A 24,860-nucleotide genomic window follows, 5' to 3' on the forward strand; every position below is an offset into this window, starting at 1 on the left:
CAACCTTTCAAGCTTCGTAAGTGTATTTGCTGACTGCTCTGCTCTATACAGTGTTATGTGCATTCTCAATGCATATTCTGATCCGTGCATAAAGAAGCCAGGTCAGCTTGGAAACTTCACACACAGTTTGACTGAAGTACTCATCTCTACATGCATGAGGGCAAGAAGAAACAGCCAGGTTTTAATCTGTGTAGATTGAACAGTCAGAAAGGGGAATGGCAGAGATTTGCTCTTACACTGAACAAAAGCAGGTCTTCACAAAAACTGGTGACTTATAGAGGAAATAATGTCTGATTTAACAATACAATTTAATTAGTAATTGGGGTGAGAAAACACTCTCTGTACACTCTTGAACTATAGTACTCTCAAATATAGGGTAAACTCTAACCTTTGAAGCATATCAACTAACAGAACTCTTATTTCTAATTAATAGTGATTTCTAAGAAATGTTCTTTATATCTTTAGCATTTAACATTAATTTCATAACATTCATTTCAAATACTGTTTTGATACAGTCTCACAATGTTTTATGATTTTAAACACTATGTTGTAGGCTGAGCTGAGGAAGGGTTTTAGCTTTGTATGCAGAGCACTTGTTGGTGTATTATTTTGCCTTGAATCTTTTCCCTATTTCCTTTATATTGTTATCATCTTATTTTTTTATTGTTATCATCATCCTTGTGACGTCTAGGGTCTATGTGGTTCTCCTGGTCTGAGAGGGCCTCCCGTAAGTAAACAGCCCTTTTATTTCTTTAAAACTATTAATTCCATCTTAGCCCACAGATTCTGATCCATTGGCATGTGTATAGAATAGATATTTAGCTCTTATGTCACTAGCACTTTTTTATACTCAGTAGAAGTCATTGCTGTCAGTATATGACTAACAGTTATCGTTTCCTTTAAGGGTGATAAAGGCAGAGAAGTGCAAGGAGAACATGGAGAAACTGTAAGTAATGAACAGCTTTCTGTGACAAGCATGGCAGATAATTGGGTCCTTATTCACCAAACAGCAGACATGTACATTAAGATGTTTGCATTGAAAACATTCAGTAATAAGTTTTGCTTTATATAGACATCTCATACAGCGTTGCATCAGAAAATGATTACACTAAACATTATAAAACAATAACAATGCAACTGATTGTCAATAAATTTGCTCAGTAATCAACCGAGGTCCTCTGTGACCTGCCAAACATCTGAAGGAGTTAGTCAGTGATAGATGTGCTACACTGTGGCAGGCACTGTGTAGTTTGCCAAGGGAGAAATGGCTCTGGCACATGACAAGGTTTGGTGGGGTCGTCTGCATGTCCTTTTTATCGATTGGCAATTAGAAATAATAATGCATAAAATGCAAGGAATAATTTAAATGTTCTGATTCAGAGCCCCCTGCAGTTCATGCTCATTAGAATAACAGCAATGCTGAACCCTAAGCATCATACTAAGCACAAGTTCAACTGGTCTCCAGCTTTATTCCACATGTTCTTTTCATTGCAGCTCATGGAGCTCAGAGCTGGAAATGATCTCCAGATAGTACCGTATTAACTACACCACTACTTAATACCCAGCTATGTGCTAAAATCGATTCAAACATAGACAATTCAATGCAATTGACCATCTGTTGTCCCTAAAATGAGTAATTAGATTAAATAGCAAACTCTGCCCCTGTTTTTTGGGTAGAAGGATCTATTTTCTGTATCATTTTTGTATCTTTAGCTTTTGGTTTTTCTTGCAAAATATACACAGAATTTGGCAATAAAAATGATCAAATACATGGTCGTTGTTGTTGTTCTTCTTTCTATTGGCTAAACATACTAGGCCCTGCAGGAAAGGGAAACAGTTTTAGATTCTCAGCGAGATGTGTAAGTGATCAAATGCAAAGATTATAATGCTCTTTCGATACCTTGTGTTATGTGTCATATTTTCCTTTCTCAAAGGGAGACCCGGGGCCAGTAGGTCCTCGCGGACCACCTACACCATTTAATGGAGATATTAGTGATTATTACATAAAAGGAGAGAAGGTAAGGATCTGTTCAATCTCTGCTCTTCACTGTATATTATGCTTTGGATTAGTGAGATTTCTCTAGACAAACAATATTTCCTTTGTTCAGCATGTTCCTGTATATATTTAAATGCAAAAGGGAGAAATCGGTCATGTATTATTAATAGAACCTCTCAAAACCCCAATTTTTGTATTGGTGTTTTCTTTTTAATTCAGTTTGTTTCATTTCATCCATTAGAGTGTACTTTTAAATTTATATTTGTATGCAAGTTTGGTGTAGTGTTTTGTGAGAAACAGCAGTTATGATACATCCCACTCTGGCACTAAATATTAGAAATAGCTTAATTTTTAGTGTAGAATCCTGGCACCAATCTTAATATAACAAATATTCAAATCAACAAAATTTCTAAACAGGCATTTTACAAAACATATGAATGTTTATTTACAGTAATCACAAACTGAACATCAAGTTCTATGTAGACTTAATGTTACAATTTATTTACAAAGCCTTCTTAAGTCAGAGTCCTGAAAGATGGAACAAACGTACTGCAAACAAAATGAGGCACAGTTGAAGACTCTGGAAATGTCTGTTCTCTGAGTCTTGCTTAACGTCAGTGTTTCTCCTTTCATTTGAACCACACAGTCCTTGGGAGTGGTGCAATGTGTTTGGACAATTTTATCATTCTAAAAGACATTAAATTATTTGGGTATACAGTATATTGAATATTTCTGCAGGTCTTGTACACATCTTTTTTTAAGAAAATAAATAAGGGGTTTATACCTGCACATTAAGGAAATGGCTGTGATTATCCTATTTGTTACATTATTTTTAGGGAGATAAAGGACAGCCGGGTTTAAATGGATTAAAGGGAGAGAACGTAAGTTATTTTTTTTATCAAAGTTTGTAAAAGTATCATTTCTATAAACTGTATATAATACTAAGTCCCGAGAAAATCACCTTTACCAGTAAGTTTCGCTTTTAATGCAGCGAAGAGCCAGTCTTTCTCTCAAAACAAAAATATTGTTCGGCATTTGGTGGTTTTGGCTTTTAAAACGTTCCTCTTTGATATTATTTTCTTATTTTCATTACTTTTACAAAGTTCCACTGTAATAAATGCTAAAGTATAGCAGATGATCATAACTTAAGGAAGTATTTTGCAGGGCAAATGTGATCACTGCCCGGGAAAAAAGGGAGAGAAAGGCATACCTGGATTCCCTGGACCACGAGTAAGACAAGTATAATTTGTGTAATGAACTTTCTTTAAAGAATGTGGTTTGTCACATAAGTAGTTGACTGTAGACCTTTCTGTTCTGACTGTTTCAATGCGATTTTATAGCATACATTCTGTACCTTATGTAAATGCAAATGTAATTATATATTTTTTTTATATTTCAGGGTGAACCTGGGTATATAGGACCACCGGGTGTTCCTGGAGAAAAGGTTGGATTAGTTAACTCTTCAGCTAAACTGGATTGAATTCATTTCTTACAGTATTTCATACCATGATTGCATCACAGGTTCTATAGCAGCAGACTACACCCTATACCCTCTCTATCTGAGCCTTTAATGAACACAAAACTGGGAGAATAATGAAAAAAAAGTAGGTGTTAAGATAATAAGAGCTGTTTATCATCGGATGTTGCTTGTGAGCATTGGATAAATAACTTCAGAACTTTATCCTATAGTGGTTAGGGCCCTGGGATTAATTCCAGCCTGGACTTTCCCAATATACTGTATACCGATGGAAAAAAGAAACGCACACTCCTCCATACTCTGGATCTCTCGTCTGCGTGGAACAGGCTGAAGAGTGACTCATCCATGAAGAGGACCTGATGCTACAGCTGATGAGTCCATCGCAGCCTCTGTCTGGCCCAAGCCAGTCGGGTGTGACGTCTAGGAGGTGTGAGCAGAGGGCCTCTGATAGGTCACCTTGCTCTAAGGCCAGCAGCAGTAGGGGTGGCAGATCTGAAACGATCTCTTAGTTGGACTAGTCTGATGTGTTGGTCCTGCTCTGGTGTGGTCTCTCGAGGGCATCCATAACTTGCACGATCATCTGTCCTGCTGGTCTGCTGAAAACCCCTCTGCAGTGGAATGGCTTCTGGTGACATTTGAGGCATTATGGAATGCACAGAAAACTGACTGTGTGGCCTTTTTCTTGCAGTGACCTAAGCTTTGAATTAAGGCCTTTTTAAAGGTGACCTGATCAGGCATTGTTCCACCTGGATCTCATTGGGTAAAAGCGCATCCAACGAGCTTTCATGTGATTGGCAAGTGGCAATGCCTCATTGTACAAACTGCATTTCTGGTCAGGGGGCTTAAAACAAATTGACAACTTTTTGTGAAAGTAAGCAATAACTATAGTATTCTCATTCCAGAAAATGTTGCGTTTTTTTTTCCATCAGTATATATTTACAAATAATATTAATCGTGTAGTATAAAATTATAACCTTGGTGCCAACATTTATTAACTCCCATTGCCTCATTTCCCTGTTTGCTAGTAATGTTTTGCAATTGGTGTCCTTCTTTTAGATAACATCTTTACTAGGGGACTGTGTTTTATCGAAGAGAATACATTGATTATTCAAATACGTGTCTGTTTCTTGATTTCTATAGGGACCTAGAGGTAACCTTGGACTTCCTGGTTTGATTGGATATCCTGGACTGAAGGTGATTTGTGGAAGAGGCCACATTATGCTCTGTCCTGCAGACATAAAACAAAAATGAATCCTGATACGTTTCTTAAATAATTGTCCCCCTGTGGATGAATAAAGTATTTTGAATTAAATTGAATTAAATCTCTCCTTAAATCTACAGTATATGTCCAGTTGTACTTAGGATTTAATTTGTTTTTCCTAAATCTTTCAAAGGGGTTTACAGGTGATTCAGGCCTTCCAGGACAACCAGTTTATTTTAATGGCACGAAAGGTAACTACTTGCATGTTCTGGTATTTTATTTTTATTTGTATATATGGTGTTGTTTTTCCTTTATTACATTGTAGATTGCAATTCGTTATTTACATACACTATGTAATGTTGTAATGTAGATAGTAGAGAGCAGATTTATTTTAAGTAGCCTTATCAGAGTGCCTGAATTTTACAAAGGACACCACAAGACTCTAGATAAAAACAGATACAGTACACATATACTGTATAATAAGAGCACAGCTGTGCTCCATGTTTCAGGATGAGCCCAGGTCATATTGTTAGCTGACTCCTGCTGTGATTTCTTGAGTGTTTAGAAATTCAAGGTTAGCAGTATTAAGTGTAATTCCTCCTCTTCTTTGCCTTTTTGCTACAGGATGCAAAGGTGATCCTGGTTCCCCTGGCCTACAGGGCACCATTGGAGATGATGGCCTCTTAGGGCTACCTGGTCATCCCGGTCTTAGAGGAAGCATTGTATTAGGTAAAAGACCACATTTAATGTAAAAGCCTCCAGATGTCACACTTCAGTTTTATTGCAGATTGTTTAATTAAATTATAGTCTTTTTAACCAATGATTACATTTTTAATTAGTTAAAAGCTCTTCAAACCACAGCTCAACTTTGTGAATGGCCATCTTATTGATACATAAGTGACGTGCTTCTTTTTTAACCACATAGTAAGCCTATTGCTAGAATAACACAGCAAACATTTGTGCACAATGCTAACACAACTTGGAAGTGCAAGTTGCAGAAATTGTATGGCACTGCTGTAGGTTCAGACTGGATCTCCTTCTAGGTCCACCAGGTCCACCTGGAGAACCTGGAGTCCTCGGAGAGAAAGGCTTTAAGGGGAATGTTGGGGGACAAGGATGTGTGATTCCTGGAGAACCCGGCAAACCAGGATATTCAGGAAGAAAGGGATATCCTGGTCCCCGTGGGAAACCAGGTATGAGCATACTCCAAAAATCATGAAAAAAAAATCATATAGCCAGATAGCAAGATGATATATACTGTACAGATATTGAACATACAATGCTTCCATCTCTCCATTTTATATAACCGATTAGTCCAATACATGGTCACAGTGAGCTCTAGCCTAGCCTGCCACACATTGGTCGCAAGGCAGAATACTTTCACCCAACCAGTCCATCACTGAACACAAACTGTATGCACTTACACTGGAGACCTGAGCTTCTGATTAGCCTGGGCATGTTTTGCACGATGATAATACACAGATCTCTGTTATCCATATGTCATGGCCTTCTATGTCATCAAATCTGAATCACATTGAGCATTTGAAAGATATTCTTGAACAAGAATGACACAGCATTTTCCATCTCCATCAGCTAGGCATGAGTTGATTGATTATCTTGTGGAAGAATGGTGCTGCATCCTTCCTGCAGAATTCCAGACACTGGTAGACTCTCTGCCATATGTGCAGCCGTTCTGGCTGTACCTGGTGGCAAGATGGCTTATTAAGTGACCTAACATTGGTACATAGTCCAAAGGAAATTCCAGAAACATAATCCAAGCACAAGCAAAGTTCAAAGTCAGGTACACAAGGGAACAAAGTACCAGAAAATTCCTCAAACAAGGTTGAAGAGACACAAGTGAGGTTGAAGCGAAACACAGTTGGAATAAAAGAGGTTGAAAGGAACAAGGAACTCCAAGGATCAAACTCTCAGTGACGTAGGTGAAGTAATTAACTATGCACAGGTGGATCAGATCTCCTGCTAAACTCCTGAACTTCTGTAACTTCAGTTTATTAAAGAAGGCCTAGGTATGATATCTTATTAAAACTTTTATGTTCTTAACAATGGCCCATATGTAAATTCTCTGTATTTTCACTACTCAAGATCAGAGTTCACTGGCTCTGAGTTTAAATGGTCAACTGCAGAGACATAATATATGAGGACAATTCTTCTCTTGTGTTTCAATGAGGGATTTATTGGTATTTCATAAACTAAAGCTAAATATGTTGTCTTCTTTGGCAGCTCTGTGTTGTATTAAGGGAGAAAAGGGTCTACCAGGAAAAAATGGATCCTTGGGTCACCCTGGTTTCCCAGGAATTCGAGGAAGGAAAGGTCAGGTTTGATGGACAAGAAAACATGTTCTGAATTGTATTTTTACATTTTAGAATTGTATTTGTGCAGCTGAAGAGATTGCTAAAAAATGTTTCGAACTCCATGAAAGAAAAGCCCTTTTCACTTAGTGGGGTTCTTTTGGTATCAAAAAAAAAAGTGAAATTACCTAATTACACTTCCACAAGCATTCTAAAGTAAAGCAAAATAACCAGATAGAATCAATTTGAAATGGACAGAACTGACTCCCACAAACAAGAAGAATGTACCTTTAAGCTATTTTTGTTTCTATATGTGTTGTTGCAAATTTGGGCTCACTGATCTATTTTTGTTGGCGCATATCTGGGGGTTATTCTGGCTTCCTGTCTTTTGGCTATATTGGAAAATAAAACAGGTTGGTTAATCCATCTCCGCTAGTTTGATTGACCTCCTGTTTGATGGGTTTTGTAATACAGGAGTTCCAGGTGATTGTTACTTGAATTGCTCATCTGCACACCCAGGACCTATGGGGTCACAAGGGCCACCAGGGCAGACTGGCCCTCCAGGACGTATTGGTAAAATTGGGGACAATGGTGCACCTGGGGAAATGGGAAAATATGGATCATCCGTAAGTAATGCCTTAATTCAGCCTTGTCTCTATTGCAATTGTCAACCGCCTCCTTAACGTTTTATTATATATGTTGATCACTTGATATGTCTCTTATTTGCTCTTTCAAACACATACATAGGGAATTCCTGGGTTTCCTGGGATTCGAGGAGTGAAGGGGGAAAAAGGAGATGCCTACATGATGGAAAAAGGTAATGATGGTATGATATCTGTGTTAGTGGAGTTTTTTACTCAAGAGCTCAGGGCTAACACCTTACCTTAACCAAATCAGTCACAAATATTCATTTTTCTTCTTATATCCCTCTATCCCCTGATCACCTTTGCTTATTTCAGAGTAGATCAGACTATAAAGATGACACAGTTCAGCATTGTTTCTCACATATTACTGATATCAAAGCACATTGAGGAGTCTTCTATTGAAAAGATGATAGATGATTACCATCAGTCTATCTACTCAATAATTAAACAACTGTTTCTTGACTCTAATAATAACAACCTATATTTTCTATAGTGCCTAGTCTGGTTGAATTCTGAGCGTGCAACACTAGAGTTTGGTATTCTTATGATGAACAATACGGATGAGTCTTCATGGGGAACTGCTAATTTGTTTCCCAAAAAGAAACAGCAGGTGGCTATACTGTTTCTGTTGATGTGAAAAAGTTTGTTGTGTATATTTCTCTGAGGAAGGTTCTTACATTCCAAAAATTCAGATTCTGCTTCTGAAATGTAGACTAAGTATATTTTAGTTTATTTTCATGAGAGAGGTTTTGCTTGTAACGGTTCCCAAGGGGGTGTGGGTGGGGTTGGGATCTGTACCTTATTTTAATATTTGTTGGAAGAGCAAGATTTATATCGTTTAGCAACAAATATTGTAGTCATCGCTGGGTAGACACTCCTAATTTATCTTTTTTTCAAAAGCAAAAATGTTTTATTGTAGCTGTTATACATACAGTATGACCTGTTCCATTTCCTATTGTCAGTCCTTGTAGGATGATTTCACAGTGACACAACTGGTATGTTTATGGTGTCTTTGGACATGGTCCTTGTTTTCAAAGGTATCAAAGGTAATAGAGGTTGTAGAGGATCTCCTGGACCTGAAGGCTCTCCTGGAAAACCTGGTGAAGACGGAAAACCTGGTGACCCTGGGGATCCTGGCTTTCCTGTTAGTAGTCAAATATTGTAGCTAGGTCCATGTAAGGGTTCTGAAATACTTAATCTGGTCCATTTCATGAATGCCTTGAACAACTCAACCGATGTTATAAGTGTTATATGATACTTATTGAGTTAGTTAATGCTAATAAAATATCTCATTTTTATTCAGTAATAAATGTCCTGAAATGTTTTGAGATGATTGTCAGTTCACCTGCCTGAAATGTAATTGAGTTAGCTTTTGAGAAAATGAAAAGAAATTTCAGTTGTTTTCTGATCGTTCTGTTATTGACCATCTGTATCATGCCTACAGAAATAAAAAAAAAACAAGATTTTTATTGTGCAAGGCTCAAATCACATACACAGGCAAATACTAAAAATATCCAACAATCTAGTCTTTTACTGACATTTTAAGGAGAAGGAATAATGAGTCCTAGTACTTTTAATGACATTATCTGGCATTATCTGTCGATATGCTGACCAAATGATTGCTTAGCAAAGAACCTGCAAAGTTGAGTTGTGGTGTTTTTGAGAGAGGAGCTCTGCTGGTCTCATTTTTTTTGCTTATTTCTTTCAGGGGGACAGTACTCCAGGACTCCGTGGTGACAAGGGCTTTCCTGGGCTGACAGGACCTCAGGGGCCTAAAGGTCATATGGGATCACCAGGATTAGGGATAATGGGTTCCAGGGGTCAACGTGGACCACCAGGAAGTGCGGGTCTCCCAGGAATTCAGGGCCTTCCTGGGCCCAGAGGCCAAGCAGGTAAATATTTAATTGTCATGGCAACATTTTATATAAATTGGGAATTCCAGCACATTACAATAAATAGTGCTTCAAGCTAGATATGATCCTTCCCCTTTCTATACTGTATATTGGTTAGTACAGGGGTTGGCAACCTAGGGCATGCATGTCATTATTGGCACACAAAAGGATTTTTAATGTTACTTTCAATGGTACTGTAGAGATGCAAGTACAGTAATCACGCCTTAGCCAAGGGGTTTGAGGTAAATTTAATAAGTGATGAACATGGCCATTATTGGAGATTATTGGGAGAAGACACAAACAGTATGCATCCTGCACGATGTCTTGAATTACAGCTGTGTTATAGAGGGTTTTATAGTCAGTCTAGCTCTGGTCACCCTACATTACAACTATAAATAGGGGTTTATGATTGACCTTTCCAATTATGACCCAGTTGCTATTCCTGAGATGTCAGCAAGAACAGCAAGTGTCTGTTTAAAATTCACAAAACCAGATTAGGAATAATGGCCCCAGGAGAAATACTTTCCATGGCACTTCCATGAAAAAATGAAATTCTCTACAACATGCTATCCAAAGAAAGCTCTTGGGCACAGAGAATAAAAATGATTCACTTGGTTTATTTACTGCATTATTTTAAACTTTCACAGGAAAGCTCACAATCCACAATAACATTTTTCACACTTACGTGTAAAGTCAAACAATTTCAACGAAATGGAGGCTGGTAAGAAAGCAAGGTTAAATGTTCACTGATTTCAAGCCTTTTAGCATCAAGAGTGCATTTGTTGTCTGGTGCACATCAAGCGTCCAATTACATTTTCAGACAAAACACAACAAACATTCAAAGAGTGAGGTAGACAAGGCTGATTTAATTAAACTGTTCAAAGCAAGCAGTGTTTTTACTAATTGCTGTGGAAATCGACACTCTAAGATCTGTGAAACACACTTAAGGCTACTGAAAATGATCACAGGGTCTCAATCATGATCTGTTGGAAGTCCCTAACAGTGAAATCTGAAGAAAGTGGCATTTTCACTGCTCTCAGAATTTAGACCAACATACCTGAACAGAAGATCTGAACAGGTATTTTCACACATAATTTAAACAGGTATTTAGCTCTTTGTCCCTCTTTTAGTTAACAAATGACCATTCAGAGGCATCATTTTATTTAAGGGAGCTTAGTGGATTTGAACACATAAAAAAGGAGCAATAATGACCCTGGACTGTCCAGTCTTTGTTTTAGAAATCTTGTGGCATATACAACAATAATCCAAATCAGTCTCCCAAGACTGCTATCAAACACTCAACCACAAACTAACACTATTATCCCCTTTATTTACCAAACACACCCTTCAAACCCATGTGAGAACAATCTAATTCATTATCACCCATTGTGTCTATTTACAAATGATCATGGCCTTTTTGCAGCCTTTAGTGGCAGGTAGGCTGTCATTACAGCCTCCTCCTATCCTGCCATATTTTTGTAATTTAATCTTTAAGATGTCTGTGAATGAGCTGGAGGTTTTAATAACACTTGCACAATCTAATGTTCCTTACGCATTGTAGGAAATCATAAATTCCAGTTAATTTCTTTCAAGGCTTGTAGGTCAAACACATACTTTATATTGGTAATCCACATTAAAATGCAAACTGGGAGATGCCAACAACTACTATTGGAGGGTCTTGAAAAGAACCAGAGGTACGAACAGACAGATTTAACAGTAGTTTCACTGCAGCTGGGTAAGAGGCTCCCAGTCATGTTTCTAATTTCCTCTTTGCATATTGTAAGAGGGCAGCAAGGACACAAAATACCCTTTCCATTTTCATCCTATGATTCATGTGCTTTTCCAACATTGCACTTTGAAAACGTGCATTCCAATTTTCATAAAATATTGACATAATTGTGAGTGTCGGCAGCTTTGGAACAGATTGTTTAAATGTCTGAAAAGCCCCATTTGTCTCTCCATTGATGCTGCTTCTCATGGGAAAACCCTGAATTATTTTCAAAGATAACTTACCTCTATATCCCATTTCATAAACCTTCTCAAAAATTAATTTTAGTAATTAGGCTTGTTTAGTACCCATCACTATAGCCTTGGTCTCAATGGGTTTATGGTTCATAAAAGGGATGTAATCTTTTATGATGTCTCTTCTGTATTGCTTAATTGCTTGCATAATGAAAGCTGCAGTTGATACAATGTGTGCCAACAACTAAACCACCACTACACACAACAAATAAGTTTCACTCTATTGTTCACCGCACTATATCGAGATAATTATAGGTTAATACTACCTGTATTACTGTATATTTTGTGGAATAAAAAAAATTAATGGTAAATAATATTGTACAATTCTTACTTTTTAGTTGCATTTTTTACATATGAACTAGGCTTTAACAACTGTTAACAATTCACTAAAACATTGTCACTTATTTATCATATTAACAAAGAGAATCCTGTAGTCTCCATCAATTCCTGCAGGTTTTTCTTCGTAATGATCTAATTGACTAATTACTAATCAAAGCAGTTTACCGAACTGTCAGATTGCCAGATTTAAAATGAACTTTGAAACATGCAGGAGGGCATCTCTGGAACACAGGATTTGGGAACCCCTACAGACCTAGTCCATAGTATGTTATAAAACTATGATTTATATAGAGCTGTTCTATGATTCCATACTGTATATATTTCTTTAAACTAATAATTGAATTTAAAAACTCATGGCTCTAACCCATCCAAAATAATGATGCCAGTTTAATTTATAACAAGTTCACATTTGTTTCTATGTTTTCAATCATTAACAAAGTCTGAGCACTGCTTATCTGACTTACTGAACCCCCTTTTATTAAGGTGACGGTTGTCTGCCCAGCCTGCCTGGCCTGCCTGGCCCAAAGGGATTTCCTGGTCCAGAAGGTAAATCTACAGAAAATTACTAAAGCCATGATTTCTGATTTTTTATTTTGACCTTGCTGTCGCACTCTGTTTCAACATATTATTCTATTGGCAAAACATATCCTTCTCATTGCATCTAGGATTGAAGGGGATGCCTGGAAATCAAGGTATTCCTGGTCCCTATGGTGCTGATGGTCCAAAAGGAAAGACAGGTGATCCAGCAGACCAGGGAACCGTTGGACCCGAAGGTATGCAGACAAAACTGCGCTGTTTAGAAATCATCACCCTACACAGCAGTGCAAAGTATTTCAATACCTAATACCCTTAATAGAGTGTGTAGATAGGCAGGAGAACATTAAACATACTGTTAAAATAATGGAAGTCCTTCACAGAGAGACAAAGAAGGCAAGTCAAAGGAAGCAACTTCTTTCTATAAATCAAGGACCCTTACTTTGTTTTTAAAAACAAGTATTGAGTTTTTATTTTTTCTCCACCGGTTTTATCCAGGCAGTAGAGGACAACTTGGAGATCCAGGAGACCCTGGCGAGCCTGGGCTTAGTATTGATGGTGGCCCTGGTCTTCCGGGTTTTCCAGCTCTGCCTGGAAACAGCGGTCCAAGAGGCGATTCCTTGTCCGGTGAGCCTGGTTCCCCTGGAGCTAGAGGACAGCAGGGGCTTCCAGGGACGAAAGGAATCCCTGGATCATGTGGTCCACCTGGGATGAAAGGTAACTTTTGTTTGGCAACTAAGTTTTACATAACAGCTACAGTGGTTGATATTCTACAAAATTGATATTTCAGTAGCAAAATGTACTGTATAGCCCTCATTGCTTTTGTCTGATTTCCTTTGTTGGCTGAAGCATGCAATACAGAAGACACAGTACTGTAACACATTTCAAGAGATATTATATTGAATGTCGTGCTTCATCCTAAAGTATGTATCATGGTCTGGGTGTGATACCTATTTATTTTACCTGAAGATCTTTACTGTTTACTGCTTTTTAAGGCGGTCTAGGGTTCAATGGGACCTCGGGTCTAAAAGGAGAGCGAGGAGAGCCTGGTAACCCTGGGCAACCTGGATCAATAGGCATTTATCCCAGGAAATGTAACCCAGGGCCAGTTGGACAACCTGGCCCTCTGGGACCTCAAGGCTGTTTCGGCCGTTCAGGTAAGCTAGAGTGTTAATGACCCTTTGAACATCATAATTCAAAAGCTGCCATTGATAGCAAGGAATGCCTTTATAATTCCACTAAATTGTTGCAGGATTAAGTTCAGTTACAGAAATTGCTTGGATATTTCTTAGTCATAAAAAAATAAAGATTCTGGTTGGACTCTTTAAAAAAAAGTCCCAAAGTTCATGCACTTGGATGCATGACAATCTAAAACTATGGTTTTCAATCATGGCTGATGCAGGAGCTAATCCCCTTAGTGCAGAGAAAGCACTGAAACAGAAGCCAAAACCTAGCTGTCACGGAACATGAATTTAACTCCTTAGTCTCTCAAGAGAAGTGGATTCGCACACCTAAGGTGCTTACAGGCACAATCAAATAAAATTTCTTCCAAAACGCCATTTGGTTTTTAGCCCACAGATTAAAATCTGAGTAAATCGTTTCCTTCTCTTACTGGAGCACCACAGGCCAGCAGACCTGCTCTCTGACTCCAGCGTGAAGCACTGGAATCCTGTTTTTCCTGGCTTTTACCCAACCAAACGTGTTCCTCCGTGATCTTCATGACCAATAGGTCTACCTGAAGAATTGGAACACATTACTTGTCCATGAGACAGTACTAGACGATTTAAGATTTTTGGTCATGATGGGCAAGACCGTGTTAATATTTGTGTGGTATTTACCCTGTCAGTCTCTTGTATGTTCAGATAAACAAATAAAACAAAATACAGCACAGAAAGTACCATCCTCTTCTGAGACATGGCCATGTGTTTTGTTTTAAGGTCTTTCTGGTGAGAAAGGAGGAAAAGGTGAGCAAGGCTGCCCAGGTGAGCCTGGTATTAAGGGAATCACTGGAGAGCCTGGACCATGTGGACTACCAGGACCCCCTGGTTTTGATGGTGAATGTGGAGAACCAGGAGACATTGGAGAAAATGGACCTCCAGGGGAAATAGGTAGGAGACAGCAGTGAGACTAATCTCTAATTGTGTCTGATCATCACAAGAAATAAAAAAAACTCAGTTCTATGTCCTCTACAAGCAGAAAGTCAGAAGCTCTTGAAAGAAGATTGTTAATGCCAGACAGTTTTTGTTTTCAGTTCACGCACTACGTGGTCTTGATTTTGAAGAGCAATCAACCACGATGGCTGCTGACATTTGCATTTCTTTAACTGAGCTAAAGCACCTTCCTGATTCAACAGTGATTTGGAGCAGAAGTAGTGAGAATTTACCCTTTTCAAGAAATAAGGTAGAAAGCATTCACTTTGTTGTGCAATTATTTGTACAAAGCTACAATTATAACCAACAACAAAGCTAAGAATACACATCACTGTTCCAAACAGTCTCCAAACGTGTTCAGGCATGTGTGCCACCTTGACTTGGGTCAAGCAAATCCAAGAAAATCCAAGATGAGCATCTAGCTGTGTGTGAGCTACTTGCTGCACTGCATTTGCTGGAAGTCAAAGTGCTCCAGCATGTGATGTTAGGGTTCAGTATTTGACAAGGTTTTCTCAAGGCCATCTTTAAGATGATACTCAATGTAATCACAGACAGGTTGAACATTCCTGTGGGCTCAGTATGGGTATTCTATATTCAAATCCACTAGAGTAATGTCCTTTTGACTCTTAGAAGTTCTGTTACTTTATATATTGAATTAACTTTGTGCATTGTTGTAGGAAGGACATAATGTTAAATTGCAATTAATTGTTTTTTGTATTTTGCCGGCATCATGATTTCACAAGTGACTAACTTATTTACAGTGCAAAAAAGTAAAGTAATGCAATTAAACTAGTGGCCAGTGTTTTCTAGAAATTGATTAAATTAGCTTTTTTTAATTAATGATGTGTAATATTGAAAATTATTTTGTATTTCTTTTATAAATTGGAAATGATTGACTCTTCTCTAACTAGTGATGATAACTATAGCCATCCATCTATACTGTAGTCAAGCTTCAATCGCTTCCTTTTAGGCTTATGATTGCTGGGGTCTTTCAATACTGTGTGGAAGTGGCATTGAAAAATTACTGCTACCCAGAGTTCTAATGCATACTATTATTTTTACTTATGCACGTTGAATGTAGTTTCGATATTTGCATTTATAATGTTAACTCTGCATGGATGACAACATACAAAAAGGAGCGGGAATTAAATGAGTATATCACAGCATGCAATTTCTCTATTCTCTGATAATAGAGTAACAGATAGGTGACAAACATAATAAGGCAGGCGAGTAGTTTTTTAGAATCAGACACAACATGAAAACACACATTTTCTCACATCTTTTATTTGCAGAACTTTTCAAATACATGAGCTCCAAAGCCATGCTTTCTACAGACATAGGAAAATACAGAATTCTTTACCTTAAAAGGTAAATAGAGAACCTGCATCCTATTGAACAAAAGAGTTCTGCCAAGAACTACTGTAAATGTCTCTAAATGGATGCTTACCAATGAATAAGAAAAAAAATTAAAATTACACATACCAATAACAAAGGAGCAAGGGCTTTAGCTTTTCAGACCCGTTTCCTATGTACTGAATGTCCCATCCCCATGAAGGCTAACTTAAAGACCTCACTAAGACTGGTCACTTTTAAAAAAATCATTTTCTGATATAACTGACAAAATGATTTAACCACACCTAAAAATTAGTACTCTTTTTATTATTATTATTTAGGTCTTTCAGCATTATGACTGCCTCAAACACTAAGGTGCATAAACCCTTAAGACAATATCCATTTTTTGATCTTACAGAACAGGACAATTCTAATGTGAGGTACATATGTGTGCCTAACCCTTAAAGATGCAACAATACATACAGTACCCTAGAAAGTGTCAGGAAAGAAGTACACTGCAGTACAGTCACAGTTATTGCTGGAATATTTTCCTAGGTTTGTGACCCGCAATAATCAGGAGGAAGAACGCATTTACTGATTTTGTCTGATGTCCCAAGCGCCAGTTCAGTCTCCAGTGATGCAGTGTTATCTGTGTAGGCATTAGAGGCCTCCCTGGCATCGATGGATTCCCAGGGCCCTCTGGACTGCCGGGTGCATGTGGCCCTGTAGGTGCGAACGGGGAGAAGGGCTCCGATGGACACCCAGGAGCCACTGGGGACAGAGGCTTGAAAGGGGAGAAGGGTAAGTTCCCCAATGGCGACATGCCACGCACAGAAAAGAAGAATGGTATGGGAATTGCTTTGCCAAATGTCAAGCAAGTGGCAAAAGCTATAAGACGAAATATTTTTCAGAGTGCTTATTACGCCAAGAAAGGAAAAATAATACAGACTAGGTATACAAATGTGCTGAGCATTAAAAGAGACAAATAACTGCAATAAATCTAGGAAAACTGCAAAATCATTTAACAATCATTATTAATCATTGGGCATTTTATTGAACTGACATGAGATAAGTAGTGTTAATGCATTATCCTGACTAACATTGGTCGAATTGATTAACACGGTGGTTACAGTGAGACTTGTACTCACAAATAAGTAGCACCATTGAAAGCAAAACAGGCTATACATCTGTGAGTTGTGCCTTGTGTGCTTCTGTCCCATTGCTCTTAGAGAGCCTGGACCAGCCTGTGTCTGATCACTGGTCTCTGAGCCCTAGATGCCTAGGTATGCCTAAATGTTAAATGGGGTTCAAGTCTGAACCCCAGGTGAGTATGGCATTCAAGGCCTAACTGTCACACTCTCATATTATAAGAAAGTTGTTGTTCCGCAAGAACCATGGGGGATATGAGTTGTCTTGCAGAAATGTTATCACATCAGGGTGAACCTAGAAGCAGGGAACCGAGTTACTTTGCTGGACTTGTAGCAATATAGCACTTTACAGGTGTAGCGGAGCTAGTTTAGACACGGTGATGTCGTGCACGTAGCAGGAACCTCAGCTGCCTGCAGCGCCCCTAGATGAACCAGCGGGGTTGAGCAACAAGGGTACGAGCCCGCGGGGAACCGTGACGGTCACATTGGTGCCGTGACCCGGACGGGAGTGTCCTTCGCGGAGTTGAAGTCAGTAGGGGAGGGTGTAACGGAGCTAGTTTGGACACGGAGACGTCATCGCCCTCCCTGCGCATAGCAGGGACCTCAACAGCCTGGGCTGAGGGAGGTCTCCTTTAGCTCATGCGGCAGGTTCCCTGTTGTGTTACGCCAGAGACCCGGTGTTGCCCCCCAGGTGTTGCGGGACAAACCGGCGGGGTGGAGCGACAAGGGCAGGAGTCCGGGCAGAACTGCAAAGGTCACACGGTCACATTTCCATCAGTCATTACAAATGGATTTCTGTAAAGTCTAGACAGTCCTGTCCCATCAATTAGTATGCTGAGCACAACAAGAAAGTGTATCATTCTTAGTCCCAAGTGTAGGAAGTGGGGTTTTTCTTAATTTGCTGTAACAATCAGAAATTGTAACAGTAAATTGCAAGAGTATTTGACTTTTAGGAATCAATCAAACATAATTATTTACAGGTGGGTAGCTGCGTCAGCATGCGTAGGCTGCAAAGGAACAAGTAATAGGTTTATTCCATGCTGAAAAAAAGAAGAAAGAGAACACAACGTTTCGGCCGTGGAGCCTTCTTCAGGTGTGAGCTGCCGAAATGCTGTGTTCTTTTTCTTCTTTTTTTCAGCATGGAATAAACCTATTACTTGTTCCATAATTATTTACAGTCTCACATGCGTACTGCATAATGTACTTATAGCCCATTTGAAATACCCCATTGAGCAGAATTACCTCAATATCCAACACTTATCAAGTATCCAAAATCTGTGGGTATTGCTATTTTCTTTTTTGTATTCTACTGTATTTTATCGTGTTTGGGAGAATAAAAAAAAATGTAAAAAAAAAATGTTAAATCTGTGCATAGTGCTTTAATGTTTGGAAACTGTGTGCGCAGGGTGATAAGAGTGTGATGTTCAGTATATATGGTGTTATTTTGTTTGTGTTATTTCAGTCTAAGATGTAATACCATTACTTTTCTTGAAGAAATTGGTAAAAAACAGTTGTTTTTTTTTCCAATGATTTTTTCTTAAGGAAGTAGAGGTCCACTAGGCTGCCTAGGTAAAGTCATTGTAAACCCAGTGAAAGGATCCCCTGGGGACCTTGGACCTCCAGGATTGCCAGGATTTCCAGGGCCCCGGGGTGAGTGTTACACCACACCTGTACGTACTGTATAACAAGCACCAGGTCTGGGCCAGAAGTCACCATTGTTCCTTTAGTAGACTTTCTTGTCATTTCATTATCTTACTTAAGGAGCTGTCATCCTCCCATAATGGGCATTTCAAATGTGTTCAGGTCGAAAGAAACATGTTGCACTCTTTGTTGCACTAATCCTGTGTGCTGCGCTTGCCCCACAGGAGAAAAGGGGGAGCTTGGTACTCAAGGGCTGCCTGGGATTGATGGAAAGCCTTGCACCCCAGGAACTGAGAAGGGACCTTGTGGATTTCCAGGGAAAGACGGCCAAAATGGGATGCCTGGCATGCCGGGGACACCTGGTCTGGCGGGTGTCCCTGGATCCCGAGGGGAAACTGGTGCTGAAGTATGTGCGATTAAAGAAGATAGCAAAGACCTGACTGTGTGTCGTGCTGGTCATAGCATAAAAGATTAGTTAAGCTCATACTGTTCATTTAAATATTCAAATTTTCTTTCTTCTCTACAGTGTGGTGAATTTTTAAAGGATTATATCTGTTGAGTTTAGTCTTGAACTGTGTGTATTATTCTGTCAGCTAAGTGTCTCTGTGTCTCTGGTTGGTATTTGTGTATAGGGGGACTATGGAAATAAAGGCACTCCAGGTCCCAATGGGAGCTGTGGGCCTAAGGGCATAAAAGGTAAGACTGACTAGCAATATTCATTCTCGAATCTTTAGAGTTTGGGGTCATTTGTTTACTATGATATTTTTTTCATTTTAAATTCTAAAATATTTTTAATTTAGAATTTCCAGCTATTTTTTCAATTTTTACCCACCCACTTTAGAATCATCAATTGTGACTGTACGTCTATGCTCAAAGTGACATACCCATACTGTACCCCCAAGGGGAGAATGAGGAAGTGCAGGCAGGCTCCTCTGACTAGTCTACCCATCAAGCCATTTAGCAGCCTGCTATTCCTACCCCTGCCCATAGTGAGGCAGAAGGGCTCTGGCTGACTAATTCCAGTGCAACCCACAGTGGAACTGAACCAATTGTGCTCTATGACCTGGAGATACGTCAGCACAATTGTTAGGGATTCCTGTTAGCACTGTGTAGTTTTCACAGTGAAACCAGCAGTAAGGTTACAATAACAAAACTTAATTTATTTTACAATTAAATTTCTGCATCAGGCCCACTGGCTTCTTGTTCACTGTTGTTAACACCAGTCAGACTCTACAATTATTCCTTTGTCTTTGTCTTCTGACATTTCTGCTACTAAAATGCATCCCATGGTTCCATTTGCCCCTTCTTCCTTCTCTCTAATTACTCTACAAATAGAGAGTTCAAGACTGGATCTCCATTTTTGTCCAGCCTTGGTCCGTAAGCCAGCTGCAGAAATATTCTCACGTGTACAGTAGCAGGGCATCCTGTTTGTGTCTGAACTTTGGATTTGCACTGAAGGAAGAACTAGATTTTTGGAATTCTTCTTTTGGATTCACTAATGTAAACACCGGCCAGAGACCACAGTTCTTCATTTTTCAACCCATTTTATTAAGCTTTCACCACTTATTCCCAGAAGGCATCTACAGTAATGTCACTTCTGTGTTTTAAAAGTATTGAAAACAGTAATTGATGCTTTTTTTAACCAAACAAAGATAGGGAAGGACTGATTTAAGAAAGGCTGACCTTTGAATGCTTGTTATTATAATAAATGGACTCATGAGAGAGGTAACAAAGTGTTTTTGAATGAACAGGTGAAATTGGAATTACAATTGTTTTACCTGGATTGCCCGGGGTAAAGGGACAAGCAGGAACACCAGCTCCTCTCGGTAAGATGTATATCTTCCATCTCACACAAGAGAAGAGAAATCAAAGGTAGCTCTTAAATCTGACCGGCTCTACAAAAACCTGGCCGTTTAATAAGATAATGAAGATATAAATGTTGACTGTGGCTCCTATTAAAGCTTGCCAGATAATGTAAATGTAAGTCAATCAATAATATAAATGGGTGAATTTTCCACCAGTTACGTTTCACAGGGTTGAAATTTGTTATTTTCCAGCATACAGCATAGTCAGACTCTGCCCTTGCTCACATAGTTATGGTCAGAACTTCAGCTTCAGAACTCTCTGAGGTCAGAACTTCAGTGATGAGAATGATGTGCAGGTGGCAGTACAGGAATAGTACAGTCCAGCAACATCAGTTTATTAGAAGGGCACCCAAAATCTTGTGAAGCAGTAACAAAAGTGTGTGGATGTGTATGGAAGTTGTTTTTGATTAATAAAGAAGTTTTCCCACCTGTGAGGTATATTTGACAAACAAAACACAAATTCACCTTGATGTCCTTTGTAATAAAGCAGCATGGTTTTAAAATGAAAGAAAGAGACATGGCTTACCCATAACTCTTGTATTCTGCCAAATGTCATATGAATTGCTACAAAAACAAAGACTGTACAAAACATAATCAGCACGGGTTCTGATTATCAATATGCTTTCTGCTTCAGTCAACAATCAATGTCACACACTAACAAATCCTGTTGCTAACCTGCCTCTTGGGTTGCAAACTGAACGGACAAACATCCTTGCAGTTTGTGTGTGTCATCCTGGCCATTTTGAGCATCATCATTTGCATTCTTGTGTGAGTGTGACAGCGTTTGATCTCTTTTACAGAGTTCCTGAATTGAATGCCCCATGTGACTTCTGAGCTCTTCTTCAGAAGTTTGTTTACACAAGACAAAATGAAATTTCAAAATCACAGATTAGAATTAGAATAAACTGAACTTTTTGTCCTCTAATATTTTCCTAATTTTAGGAATTGTATTTTGTATTTGTATTGTATTTTAATTGTATTTCTTAGATTTGCCATTCCATATGGTTATATACTCTACTCCATCATAAAGTATTATATGTAATAATGTTTTCTATACTATAAGTATTTGGCAGTGTTATATGCTATACCTGTGACTTCAGTCTTCAATTGAAGATAGGTATAAAGTTTGTTTCACTGATGTAAATATGAGACTGATATAAATATACTGAGTGCTCTGTGATACAGTTTTTATTGGTACAAATGTTTGACATGCTGCATGTATTTTGGGTGCTGTTTTGTACATTTCTCTGACAGTCCTGTGTTTTTCCTGCTGTAGCTCCTAACGGTGTGCCGGGATATAAGGGCGATCCAGGATTTGCGGGGCATCCCGGAAATCGTGGAAAACCAGGCCTAAAAGGACAGCCAGGGAATCCTGGCCCTCCAGGTACAGAAGCTTCACTGGATTTATGCTTTGTGCAGTACAGTATGTGACAAAATAAGGGGTAAGGTTATAGAGGATATCTGTTATGGGCCCAGTCTCTACCCTGTGTGACTACCCTCTGTGGAGCAGTCTCTACCCTACTCTATTATTTACTGATTAAATAATCAGTATCTTTTAATATGATATTAATAATACTGATTAAAACTACCTTTTTATATTGATTCAAATTGTTTTTATCAAAGAATAAAGGTTTGAAGACCTCCCAATGAATGGAGCTACAACAGCTTTTACATTTTAGTTTTAAAACAGTTCACAAAGAAAATAATTGAACTGTGTTAGGTAATTAAAATATTTTTGTAAATGTTTATCATGAACTAGTTTTGAAATCAGAGCCATTACTAAGAGCAAATACAATCAGGTGAGATATGCAATTATTTTATAATCTAAGCCTTTTTCTTTTGACCTTGGCGTATTACAGCAAAGTAGCATCTTGCCGTTTCTTCATGTGTTGTGCAAAATGAGTTCAGCTAGCCATACAATAAAGAAGTGTTGCATTCACACCCTTTAAATGCTCATCCTAGCTAATGCGAGTTTATGTTCTTCTTCCTTCAAGGTCCCGAAGGTCTGAAAGGTCTACAGGGTCAGCAGGGCCTGGATGGCTCTCCAGGTCTCCCTGGAGCCCCAGGCCCACAGGGACGCCCTGGACCACCAGGATTCAGAGGTAGAGCCAAGTCTGTTCCTGCTGTTCTATCCATAGTATCTCTACATTGTAGTTTTTATACTTAACCTCTCATTAAACATACCCATTTAGCCCTGATGAGTCCTTGAGGAGGATATTTGCTGTTGATTGAATTTAGAATTCTGTTGAGACCTTACATACAGTGAGTCAAGTACATAAATTCAAAGGTTAATGATATTTACTACCTACTGTTTTATTTGGCTGATGCTTTTATACAGAGCGACTTACATTTGCCCATGTTTATAAAGTTGGGTATTTTACAGGAACGGTTCACGTGAAGGTTACAAAAAACGCAGTGTCTGACCTGGGATTTGAACCCACAACCTTCAAGTCCAGTTATGAATCCTAAATTAATAGGATTGAATCTAAATTGTATATGTCACAAGTCTACTTGGGATCAATGCAAATGTATATAGAATCTTCTGGTTTCAGTTTTTCAGTACGAGCTACTTCAGCAGTTCAGAAGAAATACTAGCAATGCAAAGCTGATAATGTACTTCCTACTTTTTCATTACTTTGCGCGTGCAAGGTAAACCATTTCTCTGATGACATCTACAACAAGAACAGTCACGGTTATTTATCCTGAAGGGGATGCCTTGTACACAAACAAGTAAAGGGCTTCATATTTGAACAAACATGCAAGCAGACTGTTAATTGCAATCAAAAATTGCAAGGTGAATTTATCATTAAAATAGTAAAAATCCTAAAGTGTTCTGACAATGTGAGTCCAGGCATGATCGGCCACAAACAAGGGTGTGAATCTAAGAGGACAGTGCCCAGGGTGCCAGTTAAAAAAACGACCAACTAATTTGTTGAAGCCAGCAGTGAAAAGGTGTGAATGTGATATAGAAAATTGAGAATCTTAATCTGTTGCAAGAGTTTATTTTTATTACTGGACTTTGATTACTTCAGTTTTTTTGTCCTGTTCATGGCAGGAAAGACCTCACTGTGTTATTTCTATTCTTCCCACATTCAGGACCACCTGGTTCCCCGGGCTTGTACGGTCTTGATGGGCTGGATGGACAAAAGGGAGAAAAGGGTGCTCCAGGTCAGTCTTTAGCCCCACAGCAGGAGTCACTAACAGCACTGATAGCAATAGTTCAGGCCTCACAGGAACTGCAATTTGACAGAAGGCACGACATTTGTAAAGTACTGCAACCATCTTTCCACATTTTAAAAACAATTGACTAGAAGGCCTATATGAAGTATTCCATTGATTATAGTTTTAAAAAACCCACCTTCAATAGTTTGGTTGTAGCTCATTCCAGACACATTTAGAATCGTTTGTTATTTAGAGAAAGGTTCCATTAAAACATGTAAATGAATTCCTGACCATTAATAACCTGTTTGAAAAATATCAGTCAGGGTTCTTCTGCAATTATAGTTATTGCACTCATTGGGTCATTGATAGGCCTAGGAAAGAGTCCTTCTGGTGTCCTTCACGGCTGTATTTATGTTCCAGTATTTTTTTTGTTTGTGCCGGTTACATTTAATTGACATTATTGATAGACCTTTTTGGAAAATTCAAGTACCATGTTTTGAGATGTGTGCATGGAAATGGATTTAAAAGCACTTGATTATACTGTTTACAATTCATTGTTGTAAGTCATCAAATCTGATTTGTTTTTTTTTTTCTGAACTCAGCTAAATGTGAAAATCAGATTGGTCCCCCTGGGCCCAGGGGGATTCCGGGCGATGAAGGTGATAAGGGAGATCAAGGACATGAAGGGATCTCTCTACCAGGCCCTAAGGGCCAGCAAGGGCCCGCTGGCCTCCCAGGTAGTACAGTATCTGGGACACCACACACTTCAAGATTTGTTCAGAGATACAGTATGTGCTGGCAGCCTTAATGGGCTTTCAACAATTGAGCAGGAAGAATAAAAAAAAATACACCCACTGGCCTAAATATTAAGAATTACACCCACATGTGGATTTAATATTATAAATAATTACTTTCATTTATATAGCTCTTTTTTTGGCACCCCACTCAAACTGCTTTACAGGTAATGAGTTCTCTCCTCCACCACCACCAATGTGCAGCATCCACTTGGATGATGTGACGGCAACCATAGTGCACCAGAACGCTCACCACACATCAGCTATCAGTGGGGAGGAGAGCAGAGTAATGAAGCCAATTTATAGATGGGGATTATTAGGAGGCCAAGATTGGTAAAGACCAATGTGAAAATT

General features: G+C 38.8%; 1 protein-coding gene across 2 annotated transcripts in view; it reads left to right on the plus strand.

Moving 5' to 3' along the window:
* col4a4 (collagen, type IV, alpha 4) overlaps positions 1 to 24,860 on the plus strand; it is a 72,945-nt gene that overhangs the window by 35,970 nt on the left and 12,115 nt on the right. For both annotated transcript variants that reach the window (XM_069197295.1, XM_069197296.1), the window contains exons 11-39: positions 692 to 727; positions 905 to 946; positions 1,935 to 2,018; positions 2,833 to 2,877; positions 3,161 to 3,226; positions 3,396 to 3,440; positions 4,614 to 4,667; positions 4,868 to 4,925; positions 5,299 to 5,403; positions 5,718 to 5,867; positions 6,916 to 7,005; positions 7,458 to 7,609; positions 7,731 to 7,800; positions 8,665 to 8,771; positions 9,336 to 9,519; positions 12,364 to 12,426; positions 12,546 to 12,653; positions 12,913 to 13,131; positions 13,410 to 13,571; positions 14,352 to 14,522; positions 16,554 to 16,697; positions 18,587 to 18,694; positions 18,910 to 19,091; positions 19,318 to 19,381; positions 20,437 to 20,511; positions 21,827 to 21,934; positions 22,545 to 22,652; positions 23,647 to 23,718; positions 24,315 to 24,449. In XM_069197295.1, the coding sequence (XP_069053396.1) occupies positions 692 to 727; positions 905 to 946; positions 1,935 to 2,018; positions 2,833 to 2,877; positions 3,161 to 3,226; positions 3,396 to 3,440; positions 4,614 to 4,667; positions 4,868 to 4,925; positions 5,299 to 5,403; positions 5,718 to 5,867; positions 6,916 to 7,005; positions 7,458 to 7,609; positions 7,731 to 7,800; positions 8,665 to 8,771; positions 9,336 to 9,519; positions 12,364 to 12,426; positions 12,546 to 12,653; positions 12,913 to 13,131; positions 13,410 to 13,571; positions 14,352 to 14,522; positions 16,554 to 16,697; positions 18,587 to 18,694; positions 18,910 to 19,091; positions 19,318 to 19,381; positions 20,437 to 20,511; positions 21,827 to 21,934; positions 22,545 to 22,652; positions 23,647 to 23,718; positions 24,315 to 24,449 (3,007 nt within the window). The remainder of the gene's footprint in view (positions 1 to 691; positions 728 to 904; positions 947 to 1,934; positions 2,019 to 2,832; positions 2,878 to 3,160; positions 3,227 to 3,395; positions 3,441 to 4,613; positions 4,668 to 4,867; positions 4,926 to 5,298; positions 5,404 to 5,717; positions 5,868 to 6,915; positions 7,006 to 7,457; positions 7,610 to 7,730; positions 7,801 to 8,664; positions 8,772 to 9,335; positions 9,520 to 12,363; positions 12,427 to 12,545; positions 12,654 to 12,912; positions 13,132 to 13,409; positions 13,572 to 14,351; positions 14,523 to 16,553; positions 16,698 to 18,586; positions 18,695 to 18,909; positions 19,092 to 19,317; positions 19,382 to 20,436; positions 20,512 to 21,826; positions 21,935 to 22,544; positions 22,653 to 23,646; positions 23,719 to 24,314; positions 24,450 to 24,860) is intronic.

This window comes from Lepisosteus oculatus, chromosome 13, assembly GCF_040954835.1.
Source record: "Lepisosteus oculatus isolate fLepOcu1 chromosome 13, fLepOcu1.hap2, whole genome shotgun sequence".
NCBI lineage: Eukaryota > Metazoa > Chordata > Actinopteri > Semionotiformes > Lepisosteidae > Lepisosteus > Lepisosteus oculatus.